The 15,000-nt window shown below is 43.2% G+C and overlaps 1 protein-coding gene across 1 annotated transcript in view; it reads right to left on the reverse strand.

The window, feature by feature from the left end:
• cyp3a65 (cytochrome P450, family 3, subfamily A, polypeptide 65) overlaps positions 1–8,181 on the reverse strand; it is a 9,829-nt gene extending 1,648 nt beyond the window's left edge. Inside the window, exons 1-12 of the mRNA NM_001037438.2 lie at positions 8,104–8,181; positions 7,929–8,022; positions 7,712–7,764; positions 7,512–7,611; positions 7,325–7,438; positions 6,813–6,901; positions 3,423–3,571; positions 3,029–3,171; positions 2,870–2,951; positions 1,997–2,157; positions 1,654–1,880; positions 1,145–1,307 (exon numbers count right to left, since the gene is read on the reverse strand). Of these exons, the coding sequence (NP_001032515.2) occupies positions 1,145–1,307; positions 1,654–1,880; positions 1,997–2,157; positions 2,870–2,951; positions 3,029–3,171; positions 3,423–3,571; positions 6,813–6,901; positions 7,325–7,438; positions 7,512–7,611; positions 7,712–7,764; positions 7,929–8,022; positions 8,104–8,162 (1,434 nt within the window). The 5' untranslated portion in view covers positions 8,163–8,181. The remainder of the gene's footprint in view (positions 1–1,144; positions 1,308–1,653; positions 1,881–1,996; positions 2,158–2,869; positions 2,952–3,028; positions 3,172–3,422; positions 3,572–6,812; positions 6,902–7,324; positions 7,439–7,511; positions 7,612–7,711; positions 7,765–7,928; positions 8,023–8,103) is intronic.
• Between the last annotated feature and the right edge of the window lie 6,819 nt (positions 8,182–15,000).

The raw sequence follows: 15,000 nt of genomic DNA on the forward strand, positions 1-15,000 counted from the left end.
TTACTTTACTTAAGTATTTTTTTCTGCTTTTTACTTGTACTGAGTATTAAAAATATAGGCAACTTTTACTCTCTACTTGACTACATTTTTGATTGGATATATGTACTCTTTACTCCACTACATTTGAACGGACGCTTATAGTTACTTATTACATTGTGATTGTGCGTGAAGCCGAAGTCGACAGATCAAGCAGTGCCAGCACTGATGACCATCCCTGGCCTTATCTGAAAGAAATGTTCTCGTTTGCCGATATGCAGAATGGCTCTTACAGGATGCAGTGTCTACTTTGTTTGCCACGAAAATAAGTGCTTTTAAGAATTTATCGTACAAATTGAGAAAACACATTGAAGTAAGAGTCTATTTAACAGTAATTTAATGTGAATTAAGTGAATTTATTACAGTTACTGAAATGGCAAAAACCTCTGTGACATGACATGACTGTTTTAGCTTAATTTTTTTTTGTGCAACGTGAATAAATGTTTTACTGAAATTATACATTTTGCATTGTGTACTTAGCTGTGAGGGATGGATTTTTCATTGAATTTATATGTAGTTTTCTAAGTGGAAAAATAACACTGCTCCTCTTTGTTTAATATTAATACAGAGAAAACATCCTAATCAATTAGAAACTACTCAAAATAAAGTATCGCCCCCCTTTGAGACGGTGAGGTGAATCACATGAAAGTCAGCTCTGATTTTTTTTTACTACATTTTTTACTTCTTTTTTTTAATTGTTTGTGCCTTTTCGAACATTTGAGTTTGAGACTTTTTGTTCTGTTTGTTTTAATCTATTTTGTTCTGCCATATAGAAACACTGAGGTGTTCAATGTAATTTCTATATTAGGAAATAAAACCTTTCTCAGTCTTCTTTAAGTCTACATTCAGTAAGAGTAAAATAATAAAGTTCTTTTAAAATCGGACACTTTAATACTTTTACTCAACTCTTATTGGAATTGGTGACTTGTAACTTGTAATGGAGTCATTTTTACAGCAAGGTATCTGTACTTTTACTCTGGTATGGTTTTCAGGGACTCTGATATGAACTAAACCGCACTGCGTTAACAAATTAAACTGAAGATGCTGACCTATGATATCCTGCGCTCTGACTCTGTGGTGTTTTCAAATGTCATGTTCGGATCCTCACCTGTGTCTCGTCACACACAGAGACGTCGAACCTCTGCAGGATCTCCACGATGGCCAGCTTCATGGTCACCTGAGCGAAACGCATGCCGATGCAGTTCCTGGGGCCCAGACCGAACGGCATGTACATGTAGGGGTCTATCGACTCTTTATTGCCTTTAGTGAACCTGAGACAAACACAAGACTTGATCAGTGAAGGTTTGGGCTCAATACCTCATCTAGATGGGCGTTGGGCCACTGCCAAGGACTACCCATCTATTCTGGAGGACCTTGTGACCCAATGAGTCAATTATTCTAGGCAGTGTGTGTGTCAGTATTCGTAGGACTCATGTCTGTCATTCCCAACACCAGCCAATGCTGTACTGAGGAGGACCACACTGATCAACTACTGTGCTCTAACACCAGACCTTCGGTTTCAGTGTCCAACCCCTGTACTTTAGCTCTGCGAGCGGTCAACAAGACCATTGAACATGAGCTGTTAGTATATGAGCTGTTAACGAAGGCCCTCCTGACCTCTCGGGTTTGAAGCTCTCCGGTTCGCTCCAGTAATCGGGGTCTCTGTGGAGGGCGTAGGTCGGCACCATGACCACCAAGTCTTTGGGGATGAGGAGGCCGTTGATCTCCACTGTCTTCTTGCAGACGCGCTCAAGGCGGGCAGCGACGGGGTACAGCCGCAGAGACTCGGACAGCGCTGCGTCCAGGTAGTCCATGCTCATCAGGGTTTCATAGTCCACCGGGGCCTTCAACACAGGAGCAGGGTTAAGAACTAATACTGGGATTCTGACAAGCTTCATACCTGTCAACAGCTGAGTAACACGATCAGGGAGAGACTTTCATTGGCTTCCTTCTGCCGTACCTGGTTGGGGAAGGTCTCGTCGATCTCCTCCTGCAGTTTCTTCATGGTCTCTGGGTTGGTTGCCAGATTGTAGAAGAGGAAGGACAGAGTGCTGCTGCTGGTCTCGTAACCGGCGAAGATGAAGATCATGGACTGCGACAAGATCTCGTGGTCACTCAGACCTGCGGGGGACAATGATTAAAGAGGATCTTATCATGCAGAATCAGCTCGAGGAGGCGGTTTGGACAGAAGTGTGTGCAGTATAGTGTGCAGCAACACATCAGCAACACTCTGTGATTGAGCAGTGTTTCTCAGCAGTTGTGCTTTACTGAGTAGTGTTCTAGATGTGCACTTTTACTCCCCCTTGATTACTGCAGTATCTGTGCTGTTACTCCACTACTGTCCTTCAGCCTGCATCTCTACTGTATTATTACCTGTCTATTAGAGAGATCAGTGCTGTGACTCCTGACCAATCAGATCACACACAGAGTAACCCGCATCATCAGAACAGCTCAACACATGTGATTTACACAGGCAGCACACTGTGTGGAAGCATTACAAGTGGCCAAGAAGATGTCCGAAATCTTAAACTCAATTCCTCAATTACTAACTCAACAATAACTCAATTTACTCAATTAAAGTAGACACAACTCCATTGATTTTAAGGTCCACCACAAACAGTGTAGCAGAGCGGCTTTCCCCGCCCACTGATATTGATTGACAGGCGCATATTATCATGAGCCAGACATGTTCATGTCGAGCAGGGAATAGTGAATGATCTGATGGGGATTCTGAGCTGAACACTCACAGTTGAAAGACTCACTTTACATGTTGTGAAGTGGGTAAAACAGGCTTCACAGACGGTGGCAGTAGTTGCTTTATAGTTAGCTTCACCTTTCTCCGTGTGCTCTCCATCACTTTTGTGTTTCACTCCAGTCTGAGAATCAACCATCAGCTGCAGGAAGTCCACTCTCTTCTGCAGGAAGTCAGACGTGTTTACACCACTGTACGCATCATCACTACAGAGATCCCCATGGAAAGTCTAATTCGTACCTTCGTGTTGTCTTTGGCCACTGTCTTCGTGTCTCTGTCGGACTTGATCTTCTGTAAGGCGGCGTAGAAGAAATCGGTCACAGATGTGGGGAAAAGGGCGAAATCCATCTTCTCCAGGACGGGGGCCATGAAGGGGAAAAAAGCTGAAGAGGAAATTGGGAAGATGCTTTTGAACACTTTCACACAACTGATCCAAACATGATGTTTGTAATGTGAACATGATCAAGGAAGACCACATCAACTTCATCTATGAAGACACAGCGGCAGTCATCAAAACTGCTGAGGAGAGAGGACAGCCTTCCACAGCTGAGGAGTGTTTTACTGAAAGCTTTCTATCTGTGTGTGTATAACAGAAGCTCGACTGCTCCAATATGGCGGAGTGTGTTCTGCTCACCGATCAACAGGAAGAGAGGGTTCAGCAGGTCAAACTTCAGCATTTTCTTGATGTTGGTCACGAATGGGTCTTTGGGGTTGTTGAGGGAGTCGATGTCGACGCTGAACGCAGTGCTGGTCACCACATCCATACTGTACGCACCGAAGAACCTGAACACACACACACACGTTTGTTTTTGTGAAAAGTGGGGACATTACATAGGTTTCCATTCATTTTATACAGCCCAAACTGTATATTGTATTGCCCTCAGCCCACCCCACCCCTAAACCCAACCATCACAGCAGACTGTGTGCAGCTTTACTCTCTGATTAAACTCATGCTGTGGGATTTATAAGCTTTTTGAGAAATGAGGACGTCACCAATGTCTTCACATTTCACCCCCTTACTGAAATACCTGTGTCACACCCATGTCATTATACAGATTTGTGTCCTGATATGTCACAAAAACACGTACACACACACACCTTTATTCTCCTCTGACACACTCCTCTGGCATTCTTCAGTCATGTGGTTTTCTACAGTCATCTGATGCATTCATGACCATCAGTCACATGATGAGAGGAGGCTCTGGCGGCAGATATCTCTCAGATATTGGAGGTGTTTCACTACACTGTACACTATACTGACAGGGCTCATCAATGTTGACATGACTGTCTTTCACCTGTCTGGGCTCTGTAGCTCACAGATCAGCAGTCTGTCCACAGTGTTTCTGTTGTTCTGTGTTCACCACCTTTGCCCCATTGAGAGTCATAAATCTGAAGGCCGATAGCAGCGCTCGCGTCACCGTTTCCCATGACTGATCGTCTGTCAGCATGTTTGCTGAAGGTTATTGTTGAGGAATTTCAACACACCTGCTCCGGGTTGAGAAAATAGACTGACTGACTAGATCAGGACATGCTGGATACTATAAGCGGATAGCGTGATAATGGTGCTAGCATTGCCAAACATGGAAGCAAAAGGCTAATTTGTGTTAGCAATGTGCTGTCCTTGCTGACAACATTTTACTTGATGCATGTTTACTTGTCATGTAAACACAAACACAGCAACATACAATGCATGTTAGAAACCCTGTGGAGAAGAAGAGTGTAAACTGGTCAGGTGGGTTTTGAACTGGTGTAAGCCGGGGTTTTGTTGGTCATGAGCTGGTCAGGTTCAGGTCAAGTTTAAGGTTAAAAACGCAGTGCTTACATTGACAACAACAGAAGAAAGAAACAGTCAGCGATTGGTGGACACACACCCTTGGACACAGGTAAACATGTTTTAACTAGAAAACTAAAAAAGTTAGGAGTAAACTACAACTATTGAATGGTATCAATCTGTGTTAACTAATGGAACTCAGGCAGTCAAAGTAAATAATAGCCTGTCTCAAGTTGAATATAGTAGTGCTGGTGTCCCTCAGGGTTGTGTGAGCGCATCACTTTTATTAACTCTACATACTAATGAGCAGCATAAGCAGACACTCACAGAATCTTATTTTTAAATATTCAGACGATACAGTAATTTTAAGTTTGCTGAACAAACAAGATCCTGTTTCTGTCTGTTTTTCTGAAATTTAATCATTTGTTGAGTGGTGTGAAGAAAACTTTTTAAAAGTAAATACAAAAAAAAAACAAAACCAAAGGAAATGATCTTTGATCCCGAGTGTGTTGTCGAGCATTTACCAGTGTTTGTACATAATCAAGAAATCACACTGCAAAAAAATGCTTTTCTTAGATTTTTTGTCTTGTTTCTAGTCCAAATATCTACAATTTTTTAAATCCTGAAGCATTTTCTAGACAAGCAAAACATATTGTCTTGTTTTAAGAAATAATCTGCCAAAATGAAGCCAGTTTTTGTTTAAATCAAGTTAAATTATCTGCCAATGGGGTGAGCAAAATAATCTTGTTTTTCGAATTGGGATTAGATTATTTTGCTCACCCCATTGGCAGATAATTTAACTTGATTTAAACAAAAACTGGCTTCATTTTGGCAGATTATTTCTTAAAACAAGACAATATGTTTTGCTTGTCTAGAAAATGCCTCTTGATTTGAGAACTTTTAGATATTTGGACTAGAAACAAGACAAACAGTTTAAGTAAGAAAAGCCTTTTTTGCAGTGCACTCAGGTACAGTCATACGAGTATTTGGGAATTCACATAGACCGGTCTCTAACATGGGACACTTACGGAAACTGGATCTGTGAAAAGCTTCACCAAAGACTGTATTTTCTACGAAGGTTGTGGTTTTATGGTGTTGATAAGAAAATCATGTACTTATTTTATCAAGCTGTGTTTGAAAGTGTTATCAGGTATGGTCTATCTACATGGTATGGCAATCTTTCTGTAAATCTGAAATCAATTTTTTTAATATTATCAGAACTGCTCTAAAACTAATAGCATCTGAAACTTTTTCTATATACAAACACTCTACGAGCAATGCTCTCTGAATGAAGCCAAAAGAGTTTTAAAGAACCCATCGCATGTACTCTTCCCATTTTACAATCTTTTACCTTCTGAAGAAGATACAGAACTTTCCGCTGGAAAAGGAAGAGGCTTTAGAACTCTTTTATTCCAGTGTTAATCAGACGATTGAACACTGAACGATAGTGTGTGTAATTTTTGCATGTTGGCTTATTTTTCAAATTGTTATTGTGTCAGAACCTGCTGAAGTGCTGTGTGAGTCTACAGAAACTTTCCCCTTGAGGGACAATGAAGTATACAAACAACAAACACAAAAGCAGACAGAAATAAGGTAAATCATTCTGTTCTTCTTGTCCATGTTTAAGCGTATCACTTCTAGGCATGGGACGATAATCGACAACCGCTCTCAAGGTATACCGCGGTTTGGAAAAGTCAAGGTTTTTAAACCACCACAATTTTCTGCAATACCGTTCCTAAGGTGTGTGTAGGATTTTTATATTTATTTTTTGTTTGTTTTTTAGGACAGCAGTATCTCCAGCAGAAAAGATATCTACAGATGTTGATTTAAATAGTAAAGTAATCAGTGTTTCAGAAACTAATGAAGACAGCAGAAGTCAATAACTCATCTGAATTATTCAGCCTGACATGTTCACTGCTGCAAAATACTTTAAATGTTTCTCAAAATAAAACACTGTGCTCAAAGAGGAAAAGTTTTAGTTTTTTACCTCAGACATTTAAAAAGAACTTATTTCAGAGCAATAATTGCCGCGACACTGTGAAAACCTGATATTTTTATCCAAGGTTATCATGCTGTCAGAATCTTATACCAGCCCATGCCTATTCACTTCCAGAGCTGTCTCAGACCTCCAGACAAGGCTTTCTGGAGTGTGTCCTATAGAGCTGTAATATGCACTGTGATAGTGTAGCAGCTGTCCTTATCTCTCCAGATAACAAGAAGCCATGAACTGTGATATGATGTAACAGAACTCACTCTTTAATATCCGCAGACTCTCCTCTCTTTGCTGTTTTCCCCATGCTGTCAACCAGAATGTGACTGTGTTTCTTCATGATGCCAAACATCTAGACGAGAAACAGCAATAAATCATCATCATCATCATCATCATCATCATCTGAACTGTTACAGCCTTCAGCACCATCATTAGCCGAAATCTCAACAATACAATGCTTACACGTAATAGCTAAACAGAAGAGCTTTATTACCGATTAAAGACGAGCATGAGAATGAAACATCGAGACTCTGGTGTTCTGTCACTTCAGATTGCGCTACAACCCCTTCAATAACCCGGAAGGGATGTTGATGAGGAACTATGCTACCCGTCAGATTGTGCTACCAGAGGAAGTTTAGATGTGGAGCAGTGTGATGTGAGGCTGACCCTGATCTTTCCCAAACCATAACCTCAGAACCCTTCAGAAATGCAGTGCGGTTAGCATAATCTGATAGTCAGGCCAGCGGGGTTCTGTCAGTGTTTGAGACTCACGGACCTCCTTCAGCCTTCCGCTGGTGAAGGATGGTGAGAGGACGCTGCGGATCCTCCTCCAGTCGTCATCTTCTGCGATGGACACGGCATCGTACAGCGCCCCGTTCAGACGGAAGTTCTAAAGAGAGCAGAGGTCTCATCATTCGAGATCAATATTTGACAAACAGTTTAGAGCAGCGCTGAGGATTTACCCTTCTGTTGGTGAAGAGGGAGTAACACTCTTTGATCAGAACGGTTTTGATGATGGTTTGGTCCATGATGCACAGAACAGGCTGCCTCCCGTCATAGATACTGTGAAGACACGAATGAAGATGATGGATAGCAGTTTAGTAATGTCCCAGAATCTGAAGAGTGCAGTAGAGTATGAATGCTTAGTGAAGTATTGACTTACCCCCAGATCCGTCCATACTTCTCAAAACAATCCATATCGAAGACATGAAAGCCCTGGAGGAGCAGAGAGGGACAGAGTCTTAGACTGTGAAAGCAATGAGCTGAGGGAGCGTGACAGAGTTTCTGCATTTGTTAGAGTGAGTGGATGTTCAAGAGACCAGAAGATTCAGGATAACTGAGGAGCATTCGAGAGATCATCTTAGAAACACTTAACTCACATCCTTGTATCTCAGCATGGTGCCGAAGAATGGGATGGTTTTGGGCCCCGGGATGCCCAGCTTCTTGAAGTACCTATGAGGCCAGGATCCATATCTGAAAGAACATCAGAGGCTTTAGACAGAGGTTATGAAGAGGTGTGTGTGTGTGTGTGTGTGTGTGTGTGTGGTCACTTACATGACCAGCAGCGCCACCAAGAACGCCAGCAGAGTCCATGTTTCTGCCGAGAAGAACATGCTGAAGATGATGAAGCTCAGACGGGCAACAGCGGTGGCGGAGCATCGGCTTTATTCTGCGCTGAGATTACACATTAACCAGAGAGGAGCACGCAAACATGGGTGTGTTCAACCTCTGTACACACACACACACACACACACACAACAGAGAGAGAGTCAGCACTCACCTCGCTCCGAACTCAACACATAATCCCCAGATACACCTCGCTCTGCTGTGATTCACACGCTTCTGAAGCCTCGAGACCATGAGCATGTTCAGTTCTGTTGATTCAGTTCACTGTGGATGTTAATGCTGAAGGATGTGATTTACTCAGAGTCAATACTTGACTTCTTGGGGTCCTAAGCAGCTCTAAGAGGGGGTCCATGACCGAGTGTTAAAAAAATCCATGACAGACACTTCCTGTTAACCTAAAATGTGATTTCGACTTTCCCCCACTGAGATCAGTTAGTGAATACCTGAACAGATAGTTGAAGAGCCGTGAATGAGTCTCTGATTCTCTTCTGATTCTCTAATGTGTTGCTTGATTAACATTGAATAACACACTGTGAGAGGCAATGCACAGATCTCTCTAATAGACCACGCATTTGTGGACATTAAACTCCTTTCACACTTAATTAAGATAAAACATCCCAAGACTGACATATTTCATATTTTCATGACTATTTGGCTGTTTTTGCACACCATCAGTTCAGTCTGGAAGTGTGTTTTCACTGCTCAGATCGCGTGTACAGAAGTCATTCAGGGAGCTGCGTCTCTTTATCAACACAGTGTGTTCAAAAGTCACATCGGTTACGTGATTTGACTGATCTGAGTTTGCATATGGAAAGGGTTTCACAATCACTGAGCCTAGACAACAGTGTTATTTACTGTAGTGCTCCTGTCTTTATAACATTTCTGATGGCATCGGCTTCATTCTGTCATAAATAATCTGTGTTTAGGGAGGATTGGCTCTGGGTTGACTGTAGAGCGGCTTTACCTGCTTCTACTAAACAAGCCAGAGATGACAGAATACTCCTTCAACAAGAGACAGAAGGAGAGACCAGCTCTCCTCTGGCCAAACTTAAAAGAGGCAGATCTTCAAGACGTCTGAACACTACCGAGTGTCCATCACGGTGAAGGTGAGAGGAGAAACTTAAGCTCTTGACTCTTGGACATCCTCTCTGACCATCTCTGACATCTCTCTCCTCTCTGGATGCAGGCCGAATCCAAGATCATGTGACCCTCAGGATGATGAAAGAATCATGGCGGAGTCTTAGAGAGTGACCGAGGCAACATGAGGAAAGACCCAGTTGATCAGTTCCCCTATAGCGCATGTGTTTGGACTGTGGGGGAAACCGGAGTACGCGGAGGAAACCCACACCAACACGGGGAGAACATGCAAACTCCACACAGAAACACCAACTGACCCAGCCGAGACTCAAACCAGAGACCTTCTTTTGTCTTGTCGCCCTTTTTATAGGTATCAGGTAAAGGTGTTAGTCTCCTCCTCCCACACACAAGTATTAGTGGTATAATTTTGTTAATCATTATTTCTTTATCCCTCAGTTTTGTATTCTTACTTATTGTTCTTCTTTTCTCATTGCCTATGTTACTGTCAGCTTTTGTCTAAATGGTTGTTGGACAGAAGACAGGTCCAGTTTCCCAAACACACTGCCACTTGGTCCTCAAGCAGCGATGGCTCTTCTGGTCAGTGACCCCGGTTCGAGCCTCATTCCCTCGCTCTACCCGCTCCTCCCATCATGGTGGGTTTTGTCAGAGATTTCTCTGTCCGCTCGCAGACGGCAGCCACCCCTCCATGTAGACAACAGAGAGTACACCGTACACCGGTATCTGTCCTCCGGACAAGCTTTACTTTACATTCAAACATTTCTCTTTTCATTCCGTCACTTCATTTGAGCTACACTTCTTTAATAATAATAATAATTCGCTTTACACATAGCAGGGAATCATCTCATTCACTACCAGTGTGCAGCATCTACCTGGATGACATGACGGCAGCTATTTTGTACCAGACCGCACACGACACAGCAGCTGATTGGTGGAGAGGAGACAGAGTGATGAAGCCAAGTCTGATATGGGGAGGGTTAGGAGGCCATGATGGACAGAGGCCAGTGGGCAGATTTGGCCAGGATGTCAGGGTTAATCTCCTACTCTTTTTCGAAGGACATCCTGGGATATTTAACGACCACAGAGAGTCAGGACCTCGGTTTAACGTCTCATCCAAATGACAGTGCTTACTGAGCAGTATAGAGTCCCCATCACTATACTGGGGCATTAGGACCCACACAGACCGCAGGTTGGGCGCCCCCTGCTGACCTCACTAACACCACTTCCGGCAGCAAACTAGCTTTCCCATGTGGTCTCCCATCCAGGTAGTGAACGGGTGCAGCCCTGCTTAGCTTCAGTGGGCGACCATGTGAGAGTTGCAGAGAGCGAGCTGCCGGCTATGGGGGTTTCTTTTGGAGAGATATGGATTGTGTTCAGTTTGGGGATTTTGTCCTTGTTCCTTACTTCAGGCTCAGTAAAGATGTCTGGAGTCCCGCTGAATTACCCGAGGGTGTAAACCACATCAGGAGTTTGTTGTTTTTGCACATGTGGAACACTAAAGCCCTGCTCCACAGATAAGCATTTGTAGGAGAGAGGGAATGTTTATCTGGAGATATCCAGAGAGGTGCGGTAATGATCTGTGATTGCTGGACTTTCACACGCATACAGCAGTGACAGGTGCAGAAATACACTCCACAACACATGAGCATGCAGATCTGCTTTAATAAAAGAGGATACCAAACACATTATGAGAGAGGGAGCGCAGGACCTCCAGTCTCAGATGATACAGATTATTCCCAGAATATCAAGATCAACTGTGGGCGGTAGAGCTTTCTCTTATCTGGCACCTAAACTCTGGAACCGCCTTCATAGCACAGTTGGGGAAGCAGACACACTCTGTCACTGTAAAACTAGATTAAAGACACATCTCTCTGCATTAGCATACACACAACACACATATGCTGTTGAAGGATTCTCTCTAAAGGATTGTTAGTCTGCATTATTTAGAGCAACTGGAGCCAGGAACACTTCCCTAAAGACATTATAATGTGAACAGCATCTGTGCTTATGCTAGTCTGCTTGTCTTTATTCCCGAGGTCTCCATAATCCTGGACCAGGCCGTATCCTGGTGGTGGTCATGGAGCAGTGGACAGCATGAGACTGATTCCTGTAGGACCCCAGTGACAGATGAGTCCTCACATTAATCCTGAAGGGCCAACACCCGCCCGTGACCTCTTCCACCTGCAGCTCCTCCACGATCCAGGCGCCTAGACTGCAGCTCTGCACAAGACATTTGGCCAGAGGAGAAATGGTGGTGCTCAACTGAGCCTGGTTTCTCTCCAGGTTTTTTAATTCTTCACTTTCACCAATTGGTGAAGTTTGCTCCTCCACTGTCTCCACTGGCCTGCTTGGTTTGGGTCTTGTGGAGCTGCGCATGGATGGATTTGCTCTTCAGTGTTTGGACTCTCGGCAGTGAATAATAAAATTCACTGTGATCTTCTGTTCAGCTGCTTTGACACAATCTACAGGGTAGAAAGATGAACTGAATTGAGATGGAGATCAGGGCCAGGAACAGGAGTTGACAGTCGGGAGCTCTGCGAGCGCTTCATTCCTCTGGATGAGGGTGGTGTGTGTGTGTGTGTGTGTGTGTGTGTGTGTGTGTGTGTGTGTGTCTGGAGTATAACAATAGAGATTTTTGACCTTCTGGAGACTTTATTTTGGCTTGGATCATCTTCAGACAATCTCTGCACAGATATCTTATCAAACGCCTCTGATTCGCCTGCCCCTATGCCAGCAATTATTAACATGGTGTTTAGATATTGGCTTATTAGTATTTATATGATGTGATAAGACATCATATAGCATCAGTTTACAGATAGAGTTTCCCCAAATAGAGGCAGTAAACAGTAAGCTCTCAGATGGACAGCACTTCATCATGCAAACATGTGCATAAGGCCTTCCTCTCGGTAAGAGTGGACATGAGCGACGGCCAGATCATACCTGCTCTGCAAAAAATGCTTTTCTTGCTTAGATTTTTTGTCTTGTTTCTAGTCCAAATATCTAAAAATTCCTAAATCAAGAAGAATTTTCTAGACAAGCAAAATATATCATCTTGTTTTATCTCTGAATATCTAACAGGTCTCTGCAGGAATGACAGGTAAGTCTGGAAGGATGCTGTGTTTAGTCCCTGTTCACAAATTGAACTCTACCCAAACTGCCTGTGTGTGTGTGTGTGTGTGTGTGTGTGTGTGTGTGTGTGTGTGTGTGTGTGTGTGTGTGTGCCACTGTTTGCACAGCTCAGTAAAGCAGTGAGAAACATGTGGAAGAGCTGCCTTCGTCATGTTTATGATCCTTCATTAATTATCGCTCACACGGCTGCAGTATCAGTAAACCTGCACTAATAGTGATAATGAAATGAAAAACAAATAAAGATGATGAGTTTATTCTCCATCGTCTCATTCATCTGTAGAACACAAATGAGGAGTTCAACCAAAGCCCAGTGCTTCTTCACTCATCCAAACCAATGCCTCAAAAACATTCAACTACATAAGTTAAATTAATTTTAAAAAGTTCAACTAAAAAACTAAACTAAACTAACTAAAAAAGTTAAATTAAGGTGAGGCAGTGGTGCAGTAGGTACTGCTGTTGCCTCACAGCAAGAAAGTTGCTGGGTCGCTGGTTCGAACCTCGGCTCAGTTGGTGTTTCTGTGTGGAGTTTGCATTTTCTCCCTGCCTTCGTGTGGGTTTCCTCCTGGTGCTCGGGTTTCCCCCACAGTCCAAACACATACAGTACAGGTGAATTGGGTTGGCTAATTTGTCCGTAGTGTATGAGTGTGTGTGTGGATATTTTCCAGAGATGGGTTGCAGCTGGAAGGGCATCCGCTGCTTAAAAACTTGCTGGATAAGTTGGCGGTTCATTCCGCTGTGACGACCCCGGATTAATAAAGGGACTAAGCCGACAAAAAAACGAATGAATGAATGAATGAATGAAGTTAAATTAAATATATATATATATATTCCTCAAAATGCTTTTTGGTTTTAATACTTTTTATATATTTGGAAAAAATCAAGACAAACCTCAAAGTAAGAAACACACACATATATTCAGCAGTGTAGTACATCTTGCCTAACTACAATGACCAATAACCATTGTTTTGCCACAGTTTAACCATGGTAATTGTAGTAAAACTGTGATTGTGACTATTTAAAAAAAACCTTGTTGGCTTAATTGAATGAAGTATTATGAAGTATTGCAGAGACCCACAGAAGCAGTCATTTCCATGGATTAGTTCTGCGAGGGTTTGGTTGTGTTTTCTGATGGTGTGCATCATTGCAGGATGAGGTTTTGTGTTATGTATAAGTGCTTCGTCTGGTGTAGTGTGCAGAACTGGTGATGCGGTGGCGTACTGGGTAACATGTTTGCCTCACAGTAAGTACATGGCAGAGGAGTACAGCTGCAGACGCCGCCCGGCTGGAGGGAGAATAAACAGGCCAGCGCAGACTGGTACACCGCCTTCATGAGGAGACAGCGGGCGCTCCGGGCACCAGTGTTCCGGGCAGCAGTGGCGCAGAGCTGTTCTCCAGCCGGCAGCCAGGGCTGATGGAGTGGCCAGATAATAATAATAATAATAATCATAATCATGAATAATTCCTGACTCTTATACAGCTCTTTTCTGGACACTCAAAGCGCTTCACACATGTTTGGGGGATCTCCTCATCCAGCACTACTCTAGGAGTGGCTTTTCTATTCTGCCGCTCACAGGTTCAGCTCAGAGTGATTGTGTTTTAACTGATCAAATACTGATGTTCATATGCTTCTGTCTACAATAAATGCGGCTCTTTTAAACCTTCTGCTCATCTGTGTAAGCAGCACACTGATGTAATCTGGAGTCAGCATATCTGTGCTGTATGAGTGATGGTGTGAGCAGTGATGCGGGAAACACAGCGCTACAGCCCAGACAGTCACAGATCAGGGCTCTGATTCACTACTTTTACATAGAAACATTAATAAAAGGTAACACACAGCAACCCTGTAACCTGTATTTAATGTTTACACTGCAAACCCAGTTAGATCCACGTGTTTCTTAAAGGAAGCCTCATATTATCTAATTTACTGAGACAGAAAACATCAGCTTACATCAGGGGTCACCAAACGTGTTGCTGGAGGGCCGGTGTCCAGCAGATCTGAGCTCCAACCCTGATCAAACACACCTGAACAAGCTGATCGAGCTCTTACTAGGGAGACTTCAAACACTCAGGCAGGTGTGTTGAGAAAACCGGCCCTCCAGGACCAAGATTGGTGACCCCTGCCTTACATACTATTGTAGATAACTCACATGAGCATTTGCAGATTCTTCACGAATAACAGAGAAATAAACTCAGAGGGAAGATCAGTGGTGGATATTCGGCTCTTTCAGGACTGCACAGATGTTCCTCTGGTTTGAGCAGATCTTACACTGAATAAAGACTCCAGTTTACTGATCATTAAATAAGGTAATGAGCTTATACACCATGGCAGAATGAAGACCGCTGAAGCTGCTCTGTGTTTACTGACAGCGTGGTGTCGATTGAGAGTTTAGCAGTGTCATGATCACCAGCGATCTGACCACCAGAGGTCGCTGGAAACATCCACATTTACACAAACTACAACTCATGGACTACAACTTCATACATGCACTCTGTCACACACATGTTCTAGATCCTGACTGATTACACTCACACGGCTGCTCAAGGACTGATTCATGGACTATAAGCACTGCTCAAACACACACACACACACACACACACACA

Source organism: Danio rerio, chromosome 1 (genome assembly GCF_049306965.1).
Source record: "Danio rerio strain Tuebingen ecotype United States chromosome 1, GRCz12tu, whole genome shotgun sequence".
In the NCBI taxonomy this organism is placed as follows: domain Eukaryota; kingdom Metazoa; phylum Chordata; class Actinopteri; order Cypriniformes; family Danionidae; genus Danio; species Danio rerio.